At 41.1% G+C, this 24,215-nt stretch overlaps 2 protein-coding genes across 2 annotated transcripts in view; both read right to left on the reverse strand.

The window, feature by feature from the left end:
- Positions 1–6,254: 6,254 nt before the first annotated feature.
- Positions 6,255–8,193, reverse strand: gdf6b (growth differentiation factor 6b). The gene is made up of 2 exons (XM_085262295.1): positions 7,776–8,193; positions 6,255–7,574 (listed from the first exon to the last, which is right to left on the reverse strand). The coding sequence occupies exons 1-2, from the start codon at positions 8,191–8,193 to the stop codon at positions 6,682–6,684; spliced, it is 1,311 nt and encodes a 436-aa protein (XP_085118421.1). The 3' UTR covers positions 6,255–6,681.
- A 1,309-nt stretch (positions 8,194–9,502) lies between these two features.
- pkhd1l1.1 (PKHD1 like 1, tandem duplicate 1) overlaps positions 9,503–24,215 on the reverse strand; it is a 44,202-nt gene continuing 29,489 nt past the window's right edge. The window contains exons 47-77 of the mRNA XM_085262294.1: positions 23,771–24,012; positions 23,442–23,578; positions 22,309–23,338; positions 21,760–21,951; positions 21,326–21,477; positions 21,072–21,231; positions 20,257–20,428; positions 20,073–20,161; positions 19,735–19,898; positions 19,395–19,524; positions 18,353–18,471; positions 17,999–18,128; positions 17,526–17,699; positions 17,222–17,325; positions 16,902–17,028; positions 16,673–16,794; positions 16,463–16,553; positions 16,209–16,357; positions 15,683–15,805; positions 15,479–15,590; positions 15,231–15,347; positions 14,953–15,118; positions 14,302–14,534; positions 13,845–14,009; positions 13,578–13,735; positions 13,256–13,391; positions 11,927–12,271; positions 11,686–11,837; positions 11,411–11,557; positions 10,429–10,582; positions 9,503–10,238 (exon numbers count right to left, since the gene is read on the reverse strand). Of these exons, the coding sequence (XP_085118420.1) occupies positions 9,982–10,238; positions 10,429–10,582; positions 11,411–11,557; positions 11,686–11,837; positions 11,927–12,271; positions 13,256–13,391; positions 13,578–13,735; positions 13,845–14,009; positions 14,302–14,534; positions 14,953–15,118; positions 15,231–15,347; positions 15,479–15,590; positions 15,683–15,805; positions 16,209–16,357; positions 16,463–16,553; positions 16,673–16,794; positions 16,902–17,028; positions 17,222–17,325; positions 17,526–17,699; positions 17,999–18,128; positions 18,353–18,471; positions 19,395–19,524; positions 19,735–19,898; positions 20,073–20,161; positions 20,257–20,428; positions 21,072–21,231; positions 21,326–21,477; positions 21,760–21,951; positions 22,309–23,338; positions 23,442–23,578; positions 23,771–24,012 (5,749 nt within the window). The 3' untranslated portion in view covers positions 9,503–9,981. The remainder of the gene's footprint in view (positions 10,239–10,428; positions 10,583–11,410; positions 11,558–11,685; positions 11,838–11,926; positions 12,272–13,255; positions 13,392–13,577; positions 13,736–13,844; positions 14,010–14,301; positions 14,535–14,952; positions 15,119–15,230; positions 15,348–15,478; positions 15,591–15,682; positions 15,806–16,208; positions 16,358–16,462; positions 16,554–16,672; positions 16,795–16,901; positions 17,029–17,221; positions 17,326–17,525; positions 17,700–17,998; positions 18,129–18,352; positions 18,472–19,394; positions 19,525–19,734; positions 19,899–20,072; positions 20,162–20,256; positions 20,429–21,071; positions 21,232–21,325; positions 21,478–21,759; positions 21,952–22,308; positions 23,339–23,441; positions 23,579–23,770; positions 24,013–24,215) is intronic.

A 24,215-nucleotide genomic window follows, 5' to 3' on the forward strand; every position in this document is an offset into this window, starting at 1 on the left:
ACAGTCAGGAGCAGATTCAACACTTATTCAATTAAAGAGTCATGTAACAACGTGGTAAATTAACTTACTAACTTAACTATCAGTATCGTCATTACTGCATAATGTGCAGAAGAAATAAGTTACAACTTTTTAAATAAATTATCTCAAATCTGGAGAACAAAATGTTTAGTGCAGTAATTGATTGATTGATGCTACATGTGAGGAGCAGCTTGCACAGCGTAAATCTGTCTGCACACTGTAAATGAAACATGTCGTCACACTGAAATACTTTCATATTGTTAGTGAGCAAACTAAAATGACTTCATCTTTTAACCTGGTGTTGATGGACGTCATTGTCCCAAAGATCACGCTCAGTGCACAAACTGATAAAGTGGAGACTCCTTCCAGCTGATGCAGGTTACACCTGGTTGTTTTCTATTTGTAACTTTTTCAAATGTGGAAAAGGAGTTGTTTTTTTCCGACATCAGTGATTTTTTTTTTGTATACTTTATTAATCCCTTGTAGGGAAAGTACTCTCTGCATTTAACCCATTCACTCAAATAACAGAACATTTACTGAATGTCCTATTATTTAACTTCCTGTTAGAACAACTGAAACAGGAATTTATGTTACTTGTCTGAATTATTTTAAAGTGTATTCTGTATGCTTATCACAATTTTTAGTGCAAACCTGAGAGGTTTTCTTGCTTTTAAGAAGACACATTTTACAATGCACACCTGTCTGCATAATTGAGCTGCTCCCACCTGTTTAATCCATTTTCTCCAGGTGTGCAACTGGCCAAAGGACCACACTAATTAAATTTCAGTGTTTCAGTATTTGTGCACTCGCTCACTAAAGCCCCAGTAGGTAATATTAATTCCACTACTGTTAAATTAATGTGAGAGTAATGAACTTTAATATGCATGCTTCCAAGCAAAGTGTTCAAAAGTAGTTATTGTATCAGCTGAATATCAATGGAGCTTTGACTCAAGTATTTCATGACTGAATGAAATGTCAGCTCTGAAACTCAACTCAACATGCATACGTCTAAAGTGGAATTTGGTTAATTTATAATGTGACAAACACTTGCAAAGCTTATGAATCAAAACAGTCAGACACTGAAAAGAAATATAAAAATCAGTTTAAGACTTTAGGATGTTACACGCCCTCGCCGTCCACTGAGGCAGAATCCCGTATACTGTGCAGCAGACTGTTCAAGATACTGAGACCAGTGTCTAAAATTAAAGGCATCTAATCTTAAAGGCAACCTTACATAACCAGTTAAATAATATGTAAGCTTCCACCTTAACCAGCTAGGACAGAATATATAAAAACACAATACATGCATGTTTATTTCAGCAATTTTCCACTTTTTTTCAATTGTATTTTAAACAGGATTTCGATAAAAATATTTCAAAGATGTTGCTTAAGTTGAAATGCAGTCTTTGAAATGCTGTTGATTAGATACTGAAGGGTATCTAGACCTGAAAAAGCATTAAATTCATGCCCTGTGAGGTCTGAGGAAGAGCAATTCCCAGAGTTTACTTGACCAACAGAAGTGACTTCCCTCTTGTGTCGGGGCTTTGCTGCCATCCGACTCCACAGAAAGGATTTCTCCCATAAAGCCTCTAACAAGCTGCGTTTACCAGAGTAAACACAGAGGTCAAGGTGAGAGGACTTTTCACTTCTAAAAGCAAACAAGGGAGGCACGTGCTGGATAATATTTAAGGGGAAAGTATTTTCTCTGTTTTTGCCGTGCTTGTCTGACATTTCTTTGATGTTTTTTTTCCCGTACTTCTGTAAATATCTGTTTCCAGATCTCTGTCCTTATCCCTTTTTAACTCTCTGTTCCTCTTGACTGCACTCTGGGCATGTGTGAAACATTTAACATCACAGAAAAGTCAGAAAAAAAACATGAGTTCCCACTTATTTCCCCCTCCTCTGATAACAGCAGCTGAATCCTGCACTCGATTTACACCCGTCTTTGTGTCTCCAGCAAATATTTTTCTCCATCTCACAGCAAATCTGCCACAGCGAGACACAGAGCAGAAACGCCTCCTCTTTAGAGACGCTGCATTCCACTCTTTTGTCCTTCGAGGCTGCTCCGAGCAGCCGCTTCAAACCCGCCTCCCCCCTTTTTTTTATATCTCACCTTGTTGTTTGGAGACTGACAGCGAGGCCCTCAGTGAGCATCGCACGCATTCCTTCCCCCTCACCCTCCTCTCTTCCCTCTTAATTGCAGCTCTTTTCTAAGGGGACGAGTACATTGTTTAATATCCGCAGTCCCTGGAGACAATGGGCCACTTGACCTTTGAACCCAGTTAGGGCAAAAGCAGGCTTAATCTGATGTTGAGATCCTCCACCACTATTGTCTGTGAAGTAAAGGACTCAATGTGGCTCTTGACTGAAGCGGGGTCAGTTATTGCATCCGCACACCAATTTGTTTGTCACATATTGATCCCATCCATTCTCCCTCCCCATCCGACCTCCAGCACAGAGAAACACAGCCCACCCATGGAAGATGGCACTAGTTCCACATGTCTGCTGACCTTGCTTTCACCCTGCAAACTGTCCAGCAGCAGGTACAGCTCAGCTCTCTGTGCTGGAACTGAAGCTGAATATGCAACAAATGTCCCCCTAAAGACCCGTGTGTACTCTGTATTGTGTCAACCTTGGAGCCTTCTCTTGTGTATAGAATAAAAAATCTGACATATCTAATTATATAATTAGCTGCTTCTCACTCTATTTGAAGTAATTAATGTATAAACTGGACAACCCATCATGGAAGAGTTAAATATTTATCTTTTTATAACAGAGAAGAAGATGTCTAAACTATTTTCTTTAAATTGAAGTTGGGAAACTAGCAAAGGGGTTTCATATTTTTGCTTATAAATTAGGTAAAACAGAGTTATTTGCTGACTATGTGGAAACTTTTCAACCTGGAGAAGTGTACTCAAGCTTTATCAAATAAAATTTAGATGTAAAAAAAGGTTAAAAGGTTGCTGTGAGAGCACTTTATAAAACCTGATAGCACTAAAGCTTACTGGAAAACGTGATCAAACTATTAAACAGGATTACTGATGAAAAGCAGTTTTGGATTTCTCTGGCAAAACACAAACATTTTTAGTCTTTTTATTTTGTCCACTAGATGAAGCCACAATGATGCTAATTTATTTTTATTAGCAAAACACCATAGCTGCAAACAATGGACTGTAAATACTGGAAATAGTGGCCACAGCCAAGCTAGAGCATCTTAAAATATAGTTTATTAAGACATTATATATTGTTTGTTTAATGAAAACAAAAACAGCCATTAAAAAAATTATGTTATTACAAAATGTCATATAGTGTAGGCCATATTACTTTTTTTTTAAATACAGCTACCTCTATTGTTACCAGACGTAATCACTTCTTGCCTTCCCTTAACTGTCTTTAACAAAGGATTCAGCTGCTAACTGATTAATTTTAGCAGCAGTTGTACTTTAAGACATTGGTAAGCTAGGCTGCTGTTCAGTCTTTATGCTAAGCTAACCTGCTACTAGATTATTTTATAGACATACATGACAGTTACTTTAATTCAAGCTGAGGTTTTTCCTTTAAGTGTAATCAGATCACACTTTCCTTTACACCTGTTGTACAGTTAGCAGTAGGTGTTTTTAGCATGACAAACCCTGTTTTAATTTAGCTAATCTGCAGTTAGCCCAGTTTGTCCAGTAATTTGAGCTTTTCTGTTTTCCTTTAAAATATATATATTAATTTAATATTGAAAACATTCATGTATTTCCTTTCTTCTTCTTCTTCTTCTTCTTCTTCTTCTTCTTTATTTTTTTTAAGACAATTGCTACATTAATTTAATTAAAATGTTACCAGCGTTTGAGTAGTTAATGCTTCATTTTGAAGATATTGCAAAGTTTGGGGTCAGTAAGAGAATCAACAGCACTCCTGCAGGTGTAGACCAGCTGATATTTGGCTCAATTTGGTTATGCTACTTTTGCATCTTCCAGGTGTCTCAGTGTCCTTCTGTTACAATGTTGTTTAATTTACTGTTTACAGACTCTGGGCCAATAAAGAGCTGGCATTTTTTACAATACAAAAAAAGTCATGTTAAGAGTAATCACTATATGGTACTAGCACTAAAACTGTCAATAAATAAATAAATACATTTAAAACATCAGCAAGAAAACATTGTAAGTTTTAATGTGCATCTTTATACATTTTATATGTTAATTTGGTTAGACTATTTAATGCTGCAAAAATACATTATTCAGGAATTTCTGCTTCATAGAGTAGCACACTTTTATTATAGAAATGAGAGGTTCCAATAAAACACAGTGTGCCACAACACTGTCTCTATCAGTTGTTGTAATATATTATTTTTGGATGCCTGTAAATATTGCAGAGCATAAAGTATGAAAAGTTAAAATGTGCCGCTAAGATAAACACAACACCAAAAATAATCTTTTTTTCTTTTTTGTCTCAGTGGATAATTATTTCCTGTTTATATATATACATTAAAAACACTGATAGAAATCTGATATTTCACAATCTGTCACATTTCTTTACAAAAACATTACCCATGTGTGTTTATTTGAGCCTGAACCTCCAGATGTGTAACTCGCACCGTCTGGAAGTTGTAACAGAACAAAGCGGACAAAGTAAATGCAATAATTTACTCACATGACTTAAATTATTATTTCCATACCAAATATTTACACATGGCACCTTTGACCATCAGTGCATTACAGACAAAGTTATTGCATCTATATAATCATCTTAAACATAAAGCGGTGCGAAACCCCACGATGGTTTTGATGAAAAGATGTGAACGTTGGTCGATCGGAAGACGTTCCCTGAGTCATAGGCCATGTCAGGTGCTGAAAATCTGCTATTTTAATCCTGGCAGGGATAAAAATCAAAACTTCCATTATGCGGAACATGTTTACCTGAAGTTAATGATTTGGTTTACAGAAGAAACAGCTGGAAAGAGCGGAATCAGTCAGTTTGTTCAGTCAGCAAAAATTCTATATTAACTAACTGGACACGTTTTATTGTTCTAGTGAAACTGGATGTAAAGTTATTACATATCATATAAACCACTGAGCTAACAGATGAAGAGATCTGGATAGTTTTTTTTTTTTTTTACTCCAAGGCCTTCTTTTGAAAATGACCAGAGAAAAATTGTGCCAAAACAATAAAACCACTGACAGCTGATGGGAATAACATAAACCATATACAATGCAGCGATCTGCTGGGAAACCTAAGATTCTGGCTTTCATGTGGATGTTCATTAGACAAGTAAGATAACAGGTAGACTCCTCGATGGCAGTGGGCACAATATGCCCATCTACACCGAAGCAACTACCTAAGAATATGATAAGGAGCTCAGATCATTGACTTAACCTCCAGACTCCCCACTCCCATTCTAATCCAAGCATCCGTGGAAGCCTCACATTTAAAGAACAGAGCTCAAAAGAGCCACTGCCACTGTGTCTGAGCAAAGTGGATGTTATAGATATGAAACAAACTAAGAATGAAGTTACCACACTGATGACATACACCTCTGCTTAATAAACTCAAAGTAGATATTTATTTCATTGTTAATAATCGCTTAAAAGCTGTTTTTTGACTTCTTTAAAATGTTTTAGAACCAGGTCTCTGGTACCAGACATCCTGTCTCCATGCCCTCATGGGTTAGAGCTGTGTCCAAGTTTGGCAGATGGTTTTATTGTTGTGGGTGATTCATTGCTAATATAGTTTCCTTTCGAAATCCTTTAAGTTTTATATAAAGAGTCTAAAAGTTATACAAATTACACATTTAATTTAATCCAATCTTTTGATCTTTTGAAAGGTTCAGTATATTAACTGAAGGTTTATTCTTTGTTGAAGATTCCTGGATTTGTGTATGGAAACCATTCTCACGCTTCTAACTTCCAGAAGGAGCTGAGCTCATCATAAAGTGGAAAGTTTGCATGTCTGAATCATCACCTGTATCAGTCTTGTGACAGGTAATAGACCATCAGCAAATACGCTGATATTTACAGATGGTGGTGGCTTCTGCTTCTTTGCTGTGTTTGACTAACTATGACAACAAATTTGGTTATTAAATGGTTGTGAACAGACAGCCACATAACGTCCACTTTGCGTATACTTAGCTTGTATTACCAGAACCTGTTTTTGTAAAGATAACATAGTAATGCCTTTTCTGAATACATTTACATCCACATTTATTGCAGGGTGGATTTATTTATCTGGACTACCTTTGTGTGGTTGTTTGAATAAATTTTATTTCTTTAGGACACGACCAAGCTGCAGGGTTTAGCATACAGATATGAAATCATCTTTTTCATCAAAATCTTTGCAAGAACATGCTCAACTTTTTGCATTTAGTATTTTATTAATTTGGCGATGAGATGCATATTTATTTGTCCACAAATCTGTGGTAATTGCAGAGTTTCAAGTGACTAGATGGATTTTCTTTAAAAAAACAAAAAAAGGATGAGGAGATGGACAGAAAGAGATGTTTGAGGTATCAAGATGACTGTGTTGGATGCATAATTGAAAGAAAAATGCTTCTCAACTATAGTTGATGTCTCCATCTTGCTAAAGTTCTCTTTATTTCAGATACAGGCTTTCCTCCACGTTGACTGCGATGCAGTTCAATTCCCAGGAGGTCAAGGTAAGCCACGACCCCTGCTGGGCGTACTACCTGCAACCACAAGACTCCACCACCATATCCTCGTACTGCTTGTACACCACATTGTTTCCTGAGTCGATGTAGAGGATGCTGATGGGGCTGAGTTTGGATGGGGCGCAGCAGCTTGGAGGCATGTTGCTAGGGTTCATTGAATTCATCAGAGTCTGGATAATGGCGTGGTTGGTGGGCTCCAGGTGGGAGCGCAGGGGGAAGTCGCACACCCCCTCGCAGTGGTACGCCTCATAGTCCAGCGGGGCGATGATCCAGTCGTCCCAGCCCAGATCTCTGAAGTTCACATGCAGGGGTTTCTTGCTGCACCTGGATTTTGACTTCCTGCCATGTCGCTTCCCATGGCGGGTTTTGGATGCAGCAGTCCTGCGTCTCCTGCTGGCTTTAGTGCCAGGGCCCCTCTCTTTGGGGCTTTTCTCGAGGCCCAGTAAGGCTCTCCCCTCCCTCCTCTCGCTGAAGAGTGTCTGCTTCTTCATTGACCTGGTGAAGACCACTAAGATGGCCTTCTTCTGCTGAGGCCTCCCATGTCGGTGCAGTCCCAGAAGATGCAGATCCAGCTCCCTCTCAGGATTGTCCAGCACGGCCCTGAGCTCCAGGCAGAAGTGCTTCCCCTGGCTCAGGTGTTGTCGCTCCTTGAATATCTCCCACACGTCCAGCACCTCCCACCTCGGCCTGTGGGAACCCTGCAGGTCCAGTGTTTTGGAGTCGAGCAGCTGCTGGTCGTGGCAGGAGAGGAGCTGGATGTCGACAGGCTCTGTTTCCGATATCCTGAAATTCCCAGACGCTTTTGTGTAAATCCTGAGCTCGGCTCCCAGCACCTCCGCTTTTTCTGAGAGGGTTGAGACATCGAACAGATACTGTTGTCTCCTCAGAGGGGAGAGTGGGAGGTCATCTGTGGAAAGCATTAAAACAGCAGGGTCAGATGCCTTCTCACTGAGATGATCTACATACCACAAAGATGTGGAATCTGACAGATAAATATCCCAAATGCAGTCTGCACTGAATTAAACTGGGAGACAGAGTATGAGTCACAGGTGAACCAGCAATACTACGTACAAGCACACACTCACACACGCGGCAGAGCTCCACATACCTTGTCCGCTGTCCACAAAACTTGCAATAGTGTTTGCAGCTTTTGAAGAACGGAAAAAGCTGGCATTGAGACCCAGCTTCTCCGCCGTGGAGAATGTCTTGTAAATAGACAACATGTAGTCATGCGGCTCAATTAAGTCTTTAGGTGCTGCTTTGTTGTATCTGTCCTGTGAGGGTCGAGCGTAAAACTCCTTAAAATATTTAGACGCTTCTTGTGAATTAAAAATCTTCGCCGCTTTGCTGCTTTTCGGCGCAGCTGGAGGGAAAATGACGAGAGTTTGGAAACAGGGCATGCCCCACACGAACACAAGAGCCCCGCAAAGAAAAGAGAAGTGATAGAAATCCATCCTCTGCGCTCGTCCTGAGTCTGAGTCGGAGCCTGAGCTGTGGCCGGGGTGGACCAGAGCTGGACTCTGCATCCGCTCCTCTGTGCAGCAAGTGGCTGCTCCGCAAAGTGCGCACAGCTCAGAGGGACAGGCGGCGCGCAGTTTAAAAAACACAGGAGACGAGGACACGCCTACATTGTTCTAAAGGCTTAAAGGAGAGGGCAAATTAGGCTGTGAAGATAATTGTTCCTCTGACACCCCCCACCCTCCTCACGGAAAGACAGATGTGCGCTCAAAAGACTATGGTGCATGAAACTGCGCTGACTTTTCTCGCTCTCACCAAACCTGCTTAAATGGAATCAGAATTGATTTGATTTTCAGTTTTAAGCCTGAGTTTTGGAAGTTTCTCTGCAGAACGAGTCCTGTAACGTTGCCTCGGTGCATTATTTCTTTAGTGTTTATTGTGGAGTGTAATGCCCTCTAGTGAAGCAAAGAGATACTGCTTTGATACGAAAGACGAAAGGCGCACAGAGGCAACGTCCTTCAGCACCGTGGACAGAGTCTGTGCTCAGCAGATAGAAATAATTATTATAATCCACACATTATTCAGATATCCTCATATTTGAGATTCATGACTAGAATAGACTCTAGAAAGAAAGACATAACTGCGTAACTATACTACACTTTTCTGCATGGTATGAAAAAAAGGCGTCACGATGCTGTTCATTATTTCTTTATTTCATTTTTTTAATTAATTTTGGGACATTAAAATTATTTATTACAGCCCCTTCTAAAATGTTCTTAATGGTGGGAATATTTAAAGTTACATCCTCAGTAAAAACATTTGTAGACACCCGTGGGGCTGAAAACACCTGAATTCGAAGATCAAGAGGCGTGGCCCAACGCTTTTGTCCTTATAATTTGTTTACATTGTATCCATGGCCCAAATCTCAGCTCCATTACCTCACTGCTAAATCTTGGGCTTCACTATGGTTTCATGTTTACTGAAGCAGTTAAAATAATGAATAATCAATAATCCAAAACAATTTCCAAGTGATTTGATTTTGTATTTGTTTTTGGATCTGTTGATTTCCCAAAGGTGCTGCTTGTAACGCTCCACGTAAAGAGTCGTGGCAAAAGCCAATGTTCATGAAAATTTGGACTCCATATACCTTTCTTTCCCCTCCAATCACATTCTCTTTGAGTAGATATAAGCTCCGTTTCAGTATGTTGCCTACAGCGCTGCGGTCTGGGCTTTTAATATTATGTTTTGGTATTTTATTCTTTTAACAGTGAAAAGCCTCTATCCACTTTGCTGCCAGGGCAGACCAACGAGCTTTGTTTTTTAAAGCCCCAAAAACATGAGAAAAAAACAAGTCAAGAGACAGTGACACAGTAAAGATTCACTTAAAGATAAAAAAACACAATTTATTGAAAAGAAAGTGTAGTTTCAAACAATCATTAACATGCAGAAAACTGTTGCAAAATTTCTTGTTTTCCTTCAGCTGTTTGCAGTTTCAATTTCACTGCTGCACTTTTTAAAAGTAGAGGTAATCTATTTGGACCTCACACCCATATTAAATCTTACACAAAATACAATGAAAGAACCCAAAAACTAACAGAAATTAACATCTAATGCACAAAATCATTCAAGAAAAGCTTTACTTTTACCTCATGAAATAGTAAAAATGATTATTTGTTGTTGTATTCTTCATAAATCCCTTTTACCTGAGAAGATTTTTGTTCTAATGGATATTGATCTGAAGGCTATAAGCAATGGAAAAATATACCACTCACAATAAACTTTAAACAAGAGGTTAGTTTTCGTCCTTCATGTTAACGTGACTTTACATTATCCTTCATAAAGCGGGCTGAGCTCTTCTAACCTATGGGGACAGCATCGGAGCAGCAGGCCACGGTGTAGATAACGCTAGCCAGGCACAGAGCGCCAGCAGAAGCAGTGGTGCCAGAGCCGAAGATGCTGTCGTCGGTGACCTGACCAGTGGTCGTGGTAGGTGTCGGCTCTGTAATGTTGCTGCTGGTCGTCGGGATCTGGGTGGTGGGAGTGTTCTTAATGGAGAAGGCTCTGGATGTGGTGCCCCAGTCCTTCAAAGTGAAGACCATTGTCAGGTTCTCACCTGCAGATGAAGAACAGATACTTATACGCCTAATAGGATCAGTTTCTGCTTTCATAAATAATGCTTGATATTTATTTTATGCACATATTGGTTTTGCAATTTTTTTTATCATGCATGAACTGCACCAGCTGTTTTCAATCTGCCAGTTTTCAAACGTTATTTAGGTTCAGGTGAGGATGTGTGAACGCACCGCTGTTAACAATGGACAGGTCGCTGAAGTTGGCCCAGCAGGTTCTGAACAGGATGGTTGTGTTTCCTTCAAGCCCACCAACGCTGTTTCCATCAGAGTCCTTCAGGCTGGCTGTAACCATGAGAGTCGTCACTCCCACGGAGACGCAGTTTCCCTGCAGACATTAACAAAGGTCAGTGTGAATGGACACACACACACACAATGGACGAATATAGAAAACAGACTTAATCCTTGATTATATTCCATTGTGGACACAAACAGCTCGAGACCCAATGGCTAAGAGGGTCATTCCTGTTATAGGTATTCAACTTATTCAAAGTCTGCTGGAAATGTGCCACCTGGGGTGCAGGGGTAGCTAGTGCACCGTGACGTAAACTTCCCCCAAACAAGGCAGTGTGGTCATAAAAACATGCAGGCACATCGACGTTCGCATAGACCGTTGTGCTCACTGTCTGGTGAAATTTATAAATAATGCCTGCCATCTAAGAAAGTCCAGATTATCCACTCAGGTAAAATTGTTGATTTTCACGCATAAATGTCCCAAAAATGTTCCTTATTTTTACTCTAATTATTCATTCGAGTCCACTCCACATTTACAGTGAAACTGCCTTCTGTGTGAATGATAGCTAAGTCTAGACAACAAATTTTATATTGGATTGAGGAAAAACAAAAGAATCATGGTAACTTTGAGAAATGTACATTTCTAGAATACCAGATGAGTCATACTCAGTCCTACTAAAACGATCCTAAATATAAAATAATCCAACCCTGATCCAGGCAAGGTGTGAGAAATTTGCAGTGTTTATATGGATTGGGTCACTGAGTTAGTAATGAATGAATTAAATAAAAGGTAGAAGGGGATGAACTGTTTGAAATGAAAGATCATCTAATAATACAAAAATTAGATAAACCAACCTCACATCCTTCCCAAAACATCAGCTTTAACACTGGCTGTGCAGTAAAACATCTCGAGCTGCCTCACCTCTGCATCCACAGCCATCAGACTGGGCTGCTGGTAAAGAGGACCCACAAACTCCCCGGCTATCGGCTCCTCGATCAGCAGCAGGCGGTCCACGCCGGACACGTAATTCACGGTAGGTTCCTCTCTCGTTACTTCCTCTGTCGCCACCTGAGGTTAAAAGGAGGAAATCACCATGTAAATATGAGACATTTCATCACACACGTAATGTATTTTTATCATCTTAATATCAAAACAGCTGTTATAGTGTCTACAGAGCAGATGTTATTCTGCTTCACCTCATTCCAGCTGGGGTCAGAGGATGGAGGAGGAGGTGGGACCATGCCAATGGAGGAGACGTTAAAACCGATGGACTGACTGAGGTTTCCAGTCACTGCTGCCTGACCCAGTTCATCAGCGATGTTCTTCAGCAGTATAAAGTCCTCGTCATCTGAGAAGACACAGGCAGCAAACATGATGATTAACTGAACAGATTAGACCCTAATGAGCAATAAAGTGGCACTTTTCCTTCTTCCTAACCGTTGGTGCTGTTTGTGGTTTGCTGGACAGGAGGCTTTTTGATCTCCACCTCCACCGTCAGGCCCGTGGATCTCTTCCTGCGACGCGCGCCTCCGTTCTCCCTGATGATCTTGGAGATGCGGATCATGTTGGGAGGAACTTTGAGGAACACGGCGAGGTTCTGGACCAGGCTGTTGCCATAGAACTCCTCGTCGGTCATTGCGGGGAACCCAAAGGCGATGATGAGAACCGGGGCAGTACGGATCTCCACTGGTTGAGAGCCTCTCAGCACGACCTTCAGCATCTTATAGTCCTGGTCAAAGTAGTTCGTTCCCACAGTGGCATTTAGCTCGGGGACGTACTGACCTGGAGTGATTAAACACAGAAAATCTTAGATCATCATCTTCAGATATAATTCATACATGACAAACACAGATCCTTGTAACATTTCCTGTTGATTTGATTAATATTTGTGGTGATTATTTGCACAAGACGAGAAATTAAGAATGCAGATACTTTAAACTAAGACAAAAGGTAAAAAAATATGTATTCATCTAAAGCATAAAAGGGTGGAAAAACACATTTAACAGAACAAACAAAGGGCTACGTGACATTAGCTCGCCATCTTTTATAAAAATGGCTGGCGTCCACTAGATTCTGAAAGACGTCTTAGAGTCGGTTGATGAACCTGATGTACTTTTCTCTCCGCTGGACATTGTTGGGGAAAACATGTTAGAATACTCACGTTACTTCTTTGTTGTAGAGAATCAAGCTATTTAGTTACTTTAGTTACCAAGTCAAACCTTGATCAGGGTTTGGGATCATAGTTTGTTTTTTTGTTGTTGTTGTTGTTTGTTGCATTAATATTTGGGTTCTCAGATGGGTTTCATTGTTTTCATTTTCACTTTTATTTTGGTTCCTGTCTTATAGTTATTTTCTTTATTCTTTTATGAATCAGGTATTTCCTGGTCGCTTTTTTAACAAATATATTCTCAGTTTTAGTTATTGCTACTTTTTCAAGTCTAGTTTTAGCTTGTGTGCACCTTATATTTACTTCCATCCTCCCTCCCCCGTGTTCCTTGTATGTTGTGAAGTCTCCACATCTGTGTCCTGTGTTTCGCTGTCACACAATTTTCTGTTTTATTTTGGTAATCATTTTTCTCCTGTGTCTTGCATTTTGTGTTTGCCTTTGTTGATACCTTTAGATTCCACTGTTAATTTATGTTTTGGAATTTGTTGGACTTTTACCTTCTGCTTAGTAAAGGTTGCTTTGTGAGTCCAGCATTTGAGTCCTTTTGATCAGCCGTGATGCTAGTCGGCACATGATATCTTTGTGTAAACCATTAGTACCTGCAAGGATCGGTTTCTTCAAGATGTAGTTAGTGTTATCAGCATTCCACTCAGCATTAGTGGGAGCGATCAGTTGATTATTTACATACACATCCAGACGCTGAGGGTTGGAATAAAACACTGACACCACGATGCTCTGCACAAATGTAACAACAAAAAGACACTTAGTTACTGAATGTAGATTGATCTGAAGACTTAGACATCTGGTTTGTATTTGTGGGCATTTTTTTTAATGATTTATCTCAGGAGTGCCTTTTAAAAGTTTTACTCCTTAAAAACAATTAATACATTCAGAACAGCATTTTTGAAAATGTGGCCTGACCTCAGATGGATTAGAATTGAGCATCATGAGGCGAAGCTTTTGCGGGCTGACGCTCGTGAAGTAGACGTCAAAGGAGTGACCAGTGGCTACGATACTGTGGAAGAGGGAAAGTCTCCTCTGGCAGGTGTAGCCAGAACACCAACCGTGATCCTGAGGACCTGGACACAAACACACAAAACAGAGTTTTAAACTCATTCTGCTGTTTTTAAACAGACCGTCAACACCCAAGATCTTAAGCATACGATGGAAAACGTTTCCTTATCCTACCGTTGATCAGATCCACGTAGCCGTCTCCAACCACAGCGACGGGGGACAGACGTCTGGTCTCCGTGTCAGCGTCGAGACTTTCAATCACCAACATCCTGTAGTTCAGGCCGAAGCACTTGTAGCTCTGCCAGGAACTCATGTAGGTGCATGTTCTCCTGATCACACCTACGCACAGATTTTTAACTAGATATATAACACTTTCCAGTAAAACTCATGACCACCACAGAACACTAAATTTACCCATTAAGCAATAAACCAATGTAAGAAATAAGACAGGAAATATCAGACACTAAGGTATCTGGCTGGAAAAATGTATTCATTAACTGATAAGATATCATTTTAAACTGAGTTCAGTAGCTTGAACTTAAAGAAATAGAGCCTGATGATTGTAAATCAACGGAAATAATAAACATTTACCAGACACACTATTGTATCTCTTCCACCAAGCTCTAGTTACCTTTGTTTGGAGCAATCTGGTTCACCGGGATTCGGCTGCCATTGAGGGCTGTCAGCATAACTTTGGGGATGCGATAGTCGCCCAGCCCCCTCCTGGGATCTCCTCCCCACTCATACTCGGATTGCGGCACCACGGCGCCCACTGCCCCTAGGAACGACCCATCCAAGTCATTCAACAAGCTCTTCTTCTTCGCGTCACAGTCCATGTCCACACAGTCAGCAGGGTTTACTTTACTGGGGCACAAAAACATTAGATTTTACTTGATCACATTTTCCATAAAATACATCAACAAATACCCAGCTTCAAAGGTCAAAGCTTTTCATGCATTTTGTTGCGTAAAATCTGCATCATTATGTCAAAGAGTGGAGGTTATTGGTGGTGATGTCCCAGTCATGTGATTGTAGTTTTGTTTAACATTAGCACTTCACTTCTACACTTTCAAAACCATACAAGCGGTGTCAGTTTGTGAAGATTACTTTGTTGAATAAAAGGTTCATTTTTGCCAGCTGACTTACAAAACATGTCATGTCTTCACCATGTGAAAAACACATTTTTACAAGTTATTGCCTTTTATTTATTTAGGTTTCTGTTATAAACAGATTTCTAATCAAAGCCTTAGCACCGGACATCTGTTAGCATGGAGTGACCTACCCCAAATCAGGTCTGTGGATAAACACTTTGGCCTCGTCTGTGCTGTTGATCATCTGAATGCCTGAAATCTGCACAGGGTGCTGCAGGTCTTCATTCAGTGGGTTTGTGATGAACATGACGTTTGCCTCAGAAGAGCAGACATTTCTGAAGTTGACAAATGTTGTGTCTACAAAGAAAGCCAGTGCAATCAGGAGTTAGAAGCATGTTTACTGGGAAAAAGCTCCCAAGCATCATTTCAAAAAGTCAGTTTGATTCCAAATCGCAGAGGCTGAACCAACCTTTGACTGTCATCAGCCCTTTAATAGAGTTGTAGTTCATGTTTACATGATGAGCCTTAGCTGGTGCACTGTTGTGGGCAGACTGGAAATTTGGCCAGCAGATTCCAGATCTGCCACCTGTACACAATGAAAACAGAAACATCAGTTAAAGAGGTTTATTAGCATTTGCATGTATACGTGGTTCAGGTTTTACTTTTTTATTCTTAAATTGACAAAATCTGTATCTAAGAGTTTCAGTTTAACTCTACCTTGGATAGGTCTGGGAGCCCGATGGCCTGAAGTGGTGGCCAAATTAAAGTCGATGTTTGGCAAAGTGTCTGAGCAGTTGAAGCTCGGGCTGCTGCCAACAATTAATGAATTCTGGGGGAACAGGGATTTGAGTTAAATCCTTTGGCAAAGACAAAGCTCCCACAGAAGAACAACAATCAGTTAATCAAAATAAAGCATCTCACCTGAATTAGCACTGTTTTATTGGCAAATTCATGGGAGAGAGAAGGGGGACCATAGATCATAGGCATGATTCCCATGCCGTTGTCCACCAGGGTCACGTTGGAAACCATGACATTCATGATGGTCTGTGACAGGGAGAGGAAGAGGAAAGGGTATCATTGTATCTACTATATCTTTATTTTCAGACAAAGCATGGACCCTTTTAAAGCAAACACATATTAAGTTTGTTACATATTGCTTGAACAAATTCCTCAAACAGGCTTTTGTCAGCTTATACTTCTAATGCTAAAGCTGCTTTCTGGAAAGGCAACTGGAACGTTGTGAAAATTATGGCAAAAAGCTATTTGATGCAGTAAAATATGACCAAATGTACGTGCATGATCCAACATAGCCTGTTTTTCCTGTTTTTCTTCTCATTAAATGCCCAGATTTTTTCTTTCCTTTTGTTACCCTCAGGTTATTTGCCCTGTTTTGGGTGAACCTGGCTGATTATTCAAGTGTAGGAAGCAGAGACTTGGTTTTTAATACCTGGAAGTAGATGCCGTAGTCAAAGCTCCTCCAGACAAAGAAACCCTGGATGTGGGCGCAACCAGGCAAACCGTCATTGTTCAGATAGACCCCGAACAGACCGCCGTGAGCCTCGTTATGAATCCAAGCCTCATTATCATTTATATAACCTGCACAAGAAGAAGTTCTGTAATTTACTGTTCTGAAAGAGGAAGAAATTTGCACCAGCACCGGACATAAAGCCTGTCACTGTTGATTAAAGTCATCTATGTCACCTGGGCATGGTTCGCCATCAATGCGATACGCCACTCTCTCATAACCCGCCACAATGTTGTGCTGCAGCACGATGTTTGTCCCCTCGCTAACCTGAAATATGTTTAAAAAAAAAAAAAAGAAGAGACCAGATGATTATTATAAACAAACATTACTTACGTTTAAGTGGTTGATATATATTCCTATTCCTTGGATATTCCTAGAAAACAAACCTCAATGGCAGCATTCCAGTCAAAGTTGAAAGGCTCCTCTCTGCCTTGGTACGATCCAGGCCACAGTGTCATCATCACCAAGTTCCTCCTCAGTTTCACCTTATTTCCCCAAATTCTGATGCCTGAAAACACAAAAAGAAACACAGAAGAAGAGAAATTGAAATCAAATTTATAACCATTTTGCCTTCATGAGATACAAAAACAGAGCCACGGACAGCACAGTGTTTACCTTCTCCGACAGTGTGGTGGATGATGTTATCATCAACATTAAGGCCGTCTGTTCCAAAAACGCCGACTGCCGGAGAGAAGCCGTCGTGGAAAGCGCAGCCCTGAATGTATGACTCTTTTTCTGTCACCTTTCACCACAGAAAAAAAAACCCCAACAGATTTAACAGACACTTTCTTCTCATTAAACAACAAAAGCAGCAGTTTTGTTTAAATAAACTTCTGCTACAAGATATAAAAAATCATATTTGCAGTTGTTAATCCTCCTCTATGATCAGGCAGTTGCTGGGAAAGATGCTGTGTGTGCGTGCGTGTGGGCTGCACCTCTCCCAGATTGAGGAAGGCCACAGAGTAGCGTGGGTCGCTGTAGTCAGTCCAGCCTTCCTGGCCAGAGTGGTAGAACTCCACGTTCCTGATCTGAGCTTTGCCTTCAGAACAAAATTGCAAATTATGATGACAGAAAGTCTGAGAGTCATCCTCACGACTGATATCCATTCAGTCTATTTATACTGAAACATTTCCCCTCCCTCCCTCTGTCAGTGTCACTACTACACTCCATCACTGACTGCTGTTTCAACCCCTTCTCCACCACAGCATCCACGTCTTCAGGGCGATGTCTTTTTTTTACCTTTATAGTTGATTCCCTCCCAGGAGTAGGTGCCGACGAGCAGCCTGGCTCCAAACGAGTCTTGCATCATAGTTGGATAATCCTGACCGATGATCTTGATGTTTCTGGTCAGGAGACCAACATCAGCTGCCAGAGTGTAGGAGAAAGTCGTACCTGACACAGAGTCAGTCCCACCTGTGGACAGAAGATGACGCAGACATTTCAGTGTTTGATGGCGTGTTGCTTTGGAAACATCAGTTAATAACTGAGGTGGTTCCTTAATAGTAAGAAGGCAGCCAGCGGATCTATATTACAGGTTTGCTTATAATGTTTTTTCCCCTCATTAATACACCTTAAAGTTAAATTCTTACAGCTTCAACACATACACATAAAGGCTTTTTATTGAGACTCATATAATCAGACCGAACAAATCCTTTCAGCTGATGTAAAAGAAACACCAGAACAATAACTCCAAGTCCTGAGCTACGACTCACCAATATGAGTGTGGGTCAAAGGCTGGTTCAGGGTCACGACGAAGCCATCCGCTGACACGGCAGCGATCTGACGTTTTTCCGTCTCCCATGTGGTGTAGCTGCTGGTGGAGATTACAACCTCGTCTCCAACCTGAAGCAGGCGTGTCAAAAAGTGAACACTTCCAATGAGAAGTAATTAGAGTAAAGGTACTCGACAATCTGGTAGAAGGAGAATAAATTGATTTTGTTGCTCAAGGAATAAAAATTCAGGACTGTAGTTGGATGTTATACAATCAGCTTTCAACACCCAACACGTGAATGCAGTACGTAGTATAAAAAAATGGAATAACACATTCTAGAGGAAACTATACAGACCTGCCAGTCGACCGACTGCGACAGGGTCAGTGTGTTGGATCCAGCGTTAGCAGTAGCGGCGAGTTTGGTGCGGTAAACATTGCGAGGAAGTCCATAGAGCTCCAGTGTGCCGAACACGCCTGTTGGACAAGAAAATATATTATTTCTGCCATTTTAGATGATAAATTTTTTATGTTAAATTGAATTATTCATTTAAATAAAATTAGAATAACTGTCACTATTGATTATTATCGAATTTAAAATTCATAGAAAATGAACAAAGACATAAATTTGCATTTTGAATACTGCATATTAAGCCTTTCAGGCACAGTGGTCACTACAGCTATTCAAAGACTGTTTTCTTGTATTTGTGTCAGTGTTGATGGTATACTTGCACATAAACCACTACATTGGACACTGATGTGTCAGTCGATACTCCATTCATAAGTCTAAACGTATGTTGTCCACCTAATTGGCCATGTAAAAAACTCTTTGAAAAGTACATGTTTAAAAAAATGAAGTTCAAACACCTTTTTGTCATGCCTAAAGATAAATAAAAATATTTAAGAAAAAATCCTGATTGAGGTTGTCAAAATTCAGGTATGGAAGGGTTAAGTTAAAAGTTCTGAGATTTTAGGAAACAACAACAACAACAAAAAAATGTTCATTTTGTACTTTAGCCTGGTTTTTGAATTATGCATCACAAATAATAAGGATCTGAGCAGGAGTATGGACAGTAAAAAGGGCACATTTGCTTTATGGCTCATGCAAGACAAATCTGAATACTGTTGGGAATGATGGACTGAGAATGTCACACAGATTTAAAGCCATGTGGTAAAAGCAGTGCATCGATTGCTTCCTTAGCTTTTTCAGTTATATTAGCTTTTAGTTATGTGATGTTTATCATGTAACTGCAAGGTTCGTCTTGTTGCACTTACAGGCTTTTAGAAACGTCACCAGTCTCTTCAGTTGGAGCTATCTTTGCAGTACATACACAGAAACTTTTTTACTACAGTCGAAAAAAAGGTTAGGCAAGTACACGAGTCGGTAGCAGTTTTCTTACCCAAGACTTTGGATCCCTGGTTGGGTCCGTTTGGCAGAGGCCAGTCCGGAGTACGGTGGTTCCCTCTCAGCTTGATGTACAGCTGACCTCTGAACGGCTCGTCGTTCCATCCCGCAATCAGTCGGCCGCCCTGAAAGAGTCACAGATGTTAACATCACCTAACTCATCGTGCTCAGTCAAACAGTACCTGTGACTTCCACATTATCATGTTATGTAGTAGGCAAATACACACTCAGAGCTGCTGTCATAATGAAATATATGCTGGAGATAAATGCTGATAAATTTATGTTAAAGTGATATTCTGGATGAGGATCTTGGAGAGATTACTGATCACACTGACCTGGATGGAGATGTAGACAGCATCTATAGCCACAGTGTTGTACGCGGGTACAGACCGAGCCTGTCTGGTAGATGAGCTGTTCATGGTGTCGGGGATCTCAAGGACTCCGATAACTGTGAGCTTGTTGAGAAGAGGAGTGTCGGTGTCCAAAACGACCCACTGCCCTGTGGTTTAGCAAGGATAAAGAGGCATTTTTAGTCACAATATACTTATAATAGATGTTTTATTTTCAGAAATTAACTTTTTTGACAATTAATTTTTAAACTTGCTCCTAAAAAAACAAAAATCTTTTTGTGTTCAAATGTTGTAAAAAAAACTCCTAGTTTTAAGCTTCTTACCTGATGGGATGACCACGTCGGCACCCTCTGTTGGCTCGGTGAAGTTGTTTTCTGCCGAGCCTTTCCAGAAAGAAGCATTGGACCATCGGCTACAGAAAAACAGACATTTTGATGATAGACCAAGGCCACACCAGAAAAAGTTAAATGCATAAAACGTCTGATAGAAAGATAATAAACAACTTACATGAAGTTACCAGGTCGGCGGCTAGGTAATGGCGCGAGAGTGGCTGGAGGCGGTGGTGTTGGAGGGATGCAGTTGGGGTAGAAACAGCGGAAGACCGCAAAGTTTGTCTGAACGTCAATCATAGATCGGTCAACGCTGGACCTCCGCCTGCGCTGGCTTGTCTTCCCAGACACTGCAAAGAGAACAGAACAGTGTTACTGAATGCTTTATTCAAGCAAGAGTAGCACGCACCCAATGAAGGTAAGATGTACAAAAACAGCAAAGTTGATAAAAAGAAGGATGATGATAAAGCAGGCCTCCCTGAGTTTAACGCTTATTTATATTTTATCACAGCAAACATACTGCATGCTGCACAACCTATTTAACAAATGCAACAATTTCATTAAAAACGCAATTTTCTCTCTTTAAAAACATTCTGCTCCTATTCTAGCAGCGTAATGAAAAAGCTTTTTAACATATAAGACTGAGCGAGAGTTAGGAAAATCCACTTTGTATAATCTCGTTTTATCTAACGCCTCTGTCAACTTATGGACCGCTTTCTTGTGATTTCATCAACTGGGCACATCAGGAATTTCGGGCACATCTAGAGCTGCGCACCTGAGATTACCACATTAATGACATCTGCTCTCTTTGACATCATGGGTAGAGAATCATCAGAAAGTGAGTGTCTCGAGACACTTTGGGCATTTTTACATTGTAGTATTTACACATTATAGTGACATTATATATAGGAAATGCATAAGATCTTTTCCTTTAATAAAATAATACAGGATAAATCAAATAGTACAATATATCCATATTAAGGTGCGTCTAACCGATGTAGTAGAGGTTGTTGGAGCTTTTATTGAAGTACCAATCTCCGTTCCTGTTGTTGCTGAAGCTCAGTGGCGTCAATGAGCCGTTTCTCGTGTCGATGATCTGGAAACTGTCTGGACTCTGTGTGAAGTTGTGGTTGACGATGACGTACTGATCCCGCTGCATGCAAAGAAACGTGCGACAAACATCAGTGTTTGCGAAGCCCTATATCGAATTTAACATACTTTACTCACGTGTTCTTTGACGTGATTACCTTAAAGCTGTAGAATTTTCCTCTGTAAGTGATGTTGGTCACGTGATCCACATTTTCAAAATACCAGTTGTACGTCTGTCCAGAGGGCAGCAAGGCCATCCATCCAAATGGATGAGTTAGTCTCTTCTTCAAAAAGGGGACCCTGGAGCTCCCTGAGTTTAATTTAAGAGACAGAGCACACATATTTATATGTTTGTTTACATGTTAGGAGGTTTGCATTTATTAATGCACAATAATTATCTAACATTTCCTATAAAGATAAAATATTATTCTCTGCAGTTTGTTCCTGATGGCATTTTCAGTTGTTGTAAAATCTCTACTGCAGTTCCTTCTAAACACCAGTAGATGTCAACACAGGTAAGAAAACAAAAACAAATTACAGCTTCTTCTACAACTATATGAGATCTGAAAGTAGTGAATACAGTTTTTTATACCATGTGAGTTGGTTAGAATGACGTTCTTGGCCACCAGAGAGCTCGGGGAGGGGTTGTTAAATGCCAGACGGTGGAAGTTAACAGTTTCGTCGCACACAGCGGCGGGGAAACCCACGCTCCACTCGGCACTCTGGGAGCAGTGAGCAGGATCCAGCAGGTCGCTCATAGGCACAACTACATGATTTATGTTTCCTGAAAATAAGCAGAAAACCGACTGAAGAGCCAAAACATGTGAAGAACATACACATTTACGTTTACTTTAAAACAATCAGAAAGAGTCTTGCTACAAAACATTCTTAATAGAGGAGCAGAAGTGTATTAAGCATTAAGGTGATGTTTAAAATTTCCTTAAACAAGTACACTACTTAGCTTTGGCTGATTATTTAATGCATAATGAAAAAGTAGCAGAATGTTTGAATAAATAGAATTTCTGAAAAGATTAATTCAACATGATTCTTGGAAGGCTTGTATTACTCTTACATAACAAACTGAACCTTTATACACGTATAAGAGAGAAAATGGTGAGAAAATAAAATCACTAAAGATTACCTGTGAGGGAGCCATCAGTGTCCACCAGCTGCACTTCATGCTCCCACCTGAAGCCGGCCTTGTTGGGTGAGTTCATGTACTGGATGCCACTGAACCTGGCAGCCCAGCCACCACAGAGCTCCACACACACCCCGTCGATCGAGGTTACCCCGACGGTTGCGCAGGAGCTGCGGTTGAAGTTGATGAACTTGCTGTTAATGACGCTCATGCCGTCGTCGAAAGGCAGGATGACGCCGCGGTGCGTGCAGAAGTCGCTGCCTAGTCCGAGCTCGTCCACGTGACCCACAAAGGTGCTATTGGACACCGTCGCCCCGCCGTCTTCTCCAAAGCCCTTCACAGCCCATTGAACGATACGCTTGGCTTCGATGCCTGCTTTCTCATTGTTTACCATGAGAAAGTTGTTGAACTGCACGGCGCCTACATTGACCCACTCAGCACCCTTTTCGCAGTTCCAGGTGGTGAGAGAACGGAAGACAGCGGGCTCGGGGATCGAGGACTGGCACCCTCCGTTCTTCATGGGGAAAAAATCTTGGAAGATCCACAGTCCAAACCAGCCCTGAGAGTGCACAGTGTTGTTATAAAACTCACCAAGGGGAACTCTCTTCTGGCAGATGTTTGGGTTGTAGGAAGGGCCATCAGGGCGGTCATGCATGCGGTACCAGAAGCCAAAATGCGTTCCCCCTGCAGCGGCATTGTGGCGAATGATGTTATTGGGATTTGTGACCCAGTAGCCGGCGGGAGTGACGTCATCATTTAGCAGGCTGGTGCTTTGTTTGACAAACACAGCCAAGTTGTACTGCAGGATGTTCTGCGTCTCAATGCCGTCCTCAATGAAGAAAGCCCCACCCATGATGTTGTAGATCACATTGTGCTCCACCAGAAGCCGGTGGGTGTTGTGGATTGTTACGGCCCTGTTGAAGGTCTGATGAATCGCACAGCCCCTCACGTACGACTTGTAATTGATGTCTCCCATCAGATGCCAGTGGATGGGATAACGTCCCAACCTGAAGGCCTGTCCGGCGTGAAAAACCTGCAGAACAACAGCACAAAGACTTCAAACTTTTAACACACTAATAATAATTTTAAAAGATACTATAGTATAGAAATGTTTAGAGAATGAAAATACATTTTACCTCAACATATTCCAATCGGCCAATCGCAAGATTCTCGTTTGGTCTGGGGGCGTGGAACATGATGCAACCTCCAAACTGATCGCTGCCAGCCTCCTCTCCAAACCGTCCTTGGAAACATGTCTGGGTGGTAAACTCACCTGAAGGACACAGAAGTGCAAAAATGTATTAAATACAGTGTTGCTCTTGTCTCAGAATTAGTATGCAGATACAGCAGAGAAGGGTTCAAGCTATATATACAGAAAAATATTTTACTTTAAGGCTGACAATAACAAAAAAAACCCATCTGATGTGTCTGAAGAAAATCCTCATCCACCATTATCACTAAGTACCTGTGTTGAAGCCGCCCGGGCAGGCTTCAACCTTGTCATTCCATTCTTGATTCTGTGAACCTCGCACGACGATGTTCCTGGTGAGGAGCCCCACCTCAGCTCTGCCCTCAAACACCGTACCATCAGGCAGCGTCACGGACACCCCGAGGTGAGTGTAGTTCAGCGGTTCGGTCAGGGTGAGAGTCATTCCATCAGCCGACACAGCGGCAATCCTCCTCACCTCATTCTCTCCTTGACTGTGCCTGGAATATAAATAAATATATTTTTACCCCTTCTGCAGATTTATTAAAACCTTTTTTTTGGAATGCATAAAACAGCATTTCAGTGACGTTTTGTAATCTTTAACCCTCCATTCTTTTGATTGTCAGCAGTTCCTGGCACACATTTCCCCGCTATCCAGGTTAGCAAAACCAGAGAATCGGAGCGGCGGTAGCTACTGCTACTC

Source organism: Mchenga conophoros, linkage group LG22, assembly GCF_057382185.1.
Source record: "Mchenga conophoros isolate Kocher_MC1m ecotype Shallow Benthic linkage group LG22, M_conophoros_male_GT1.1, whole genome shotgun sequence".
Lineage (NCBI taxonomy): Eukaryota > Metazoa > Chordata > Actinopteri > Cichliformes > Cichlidae > Mchenga > Mchenga conophoros.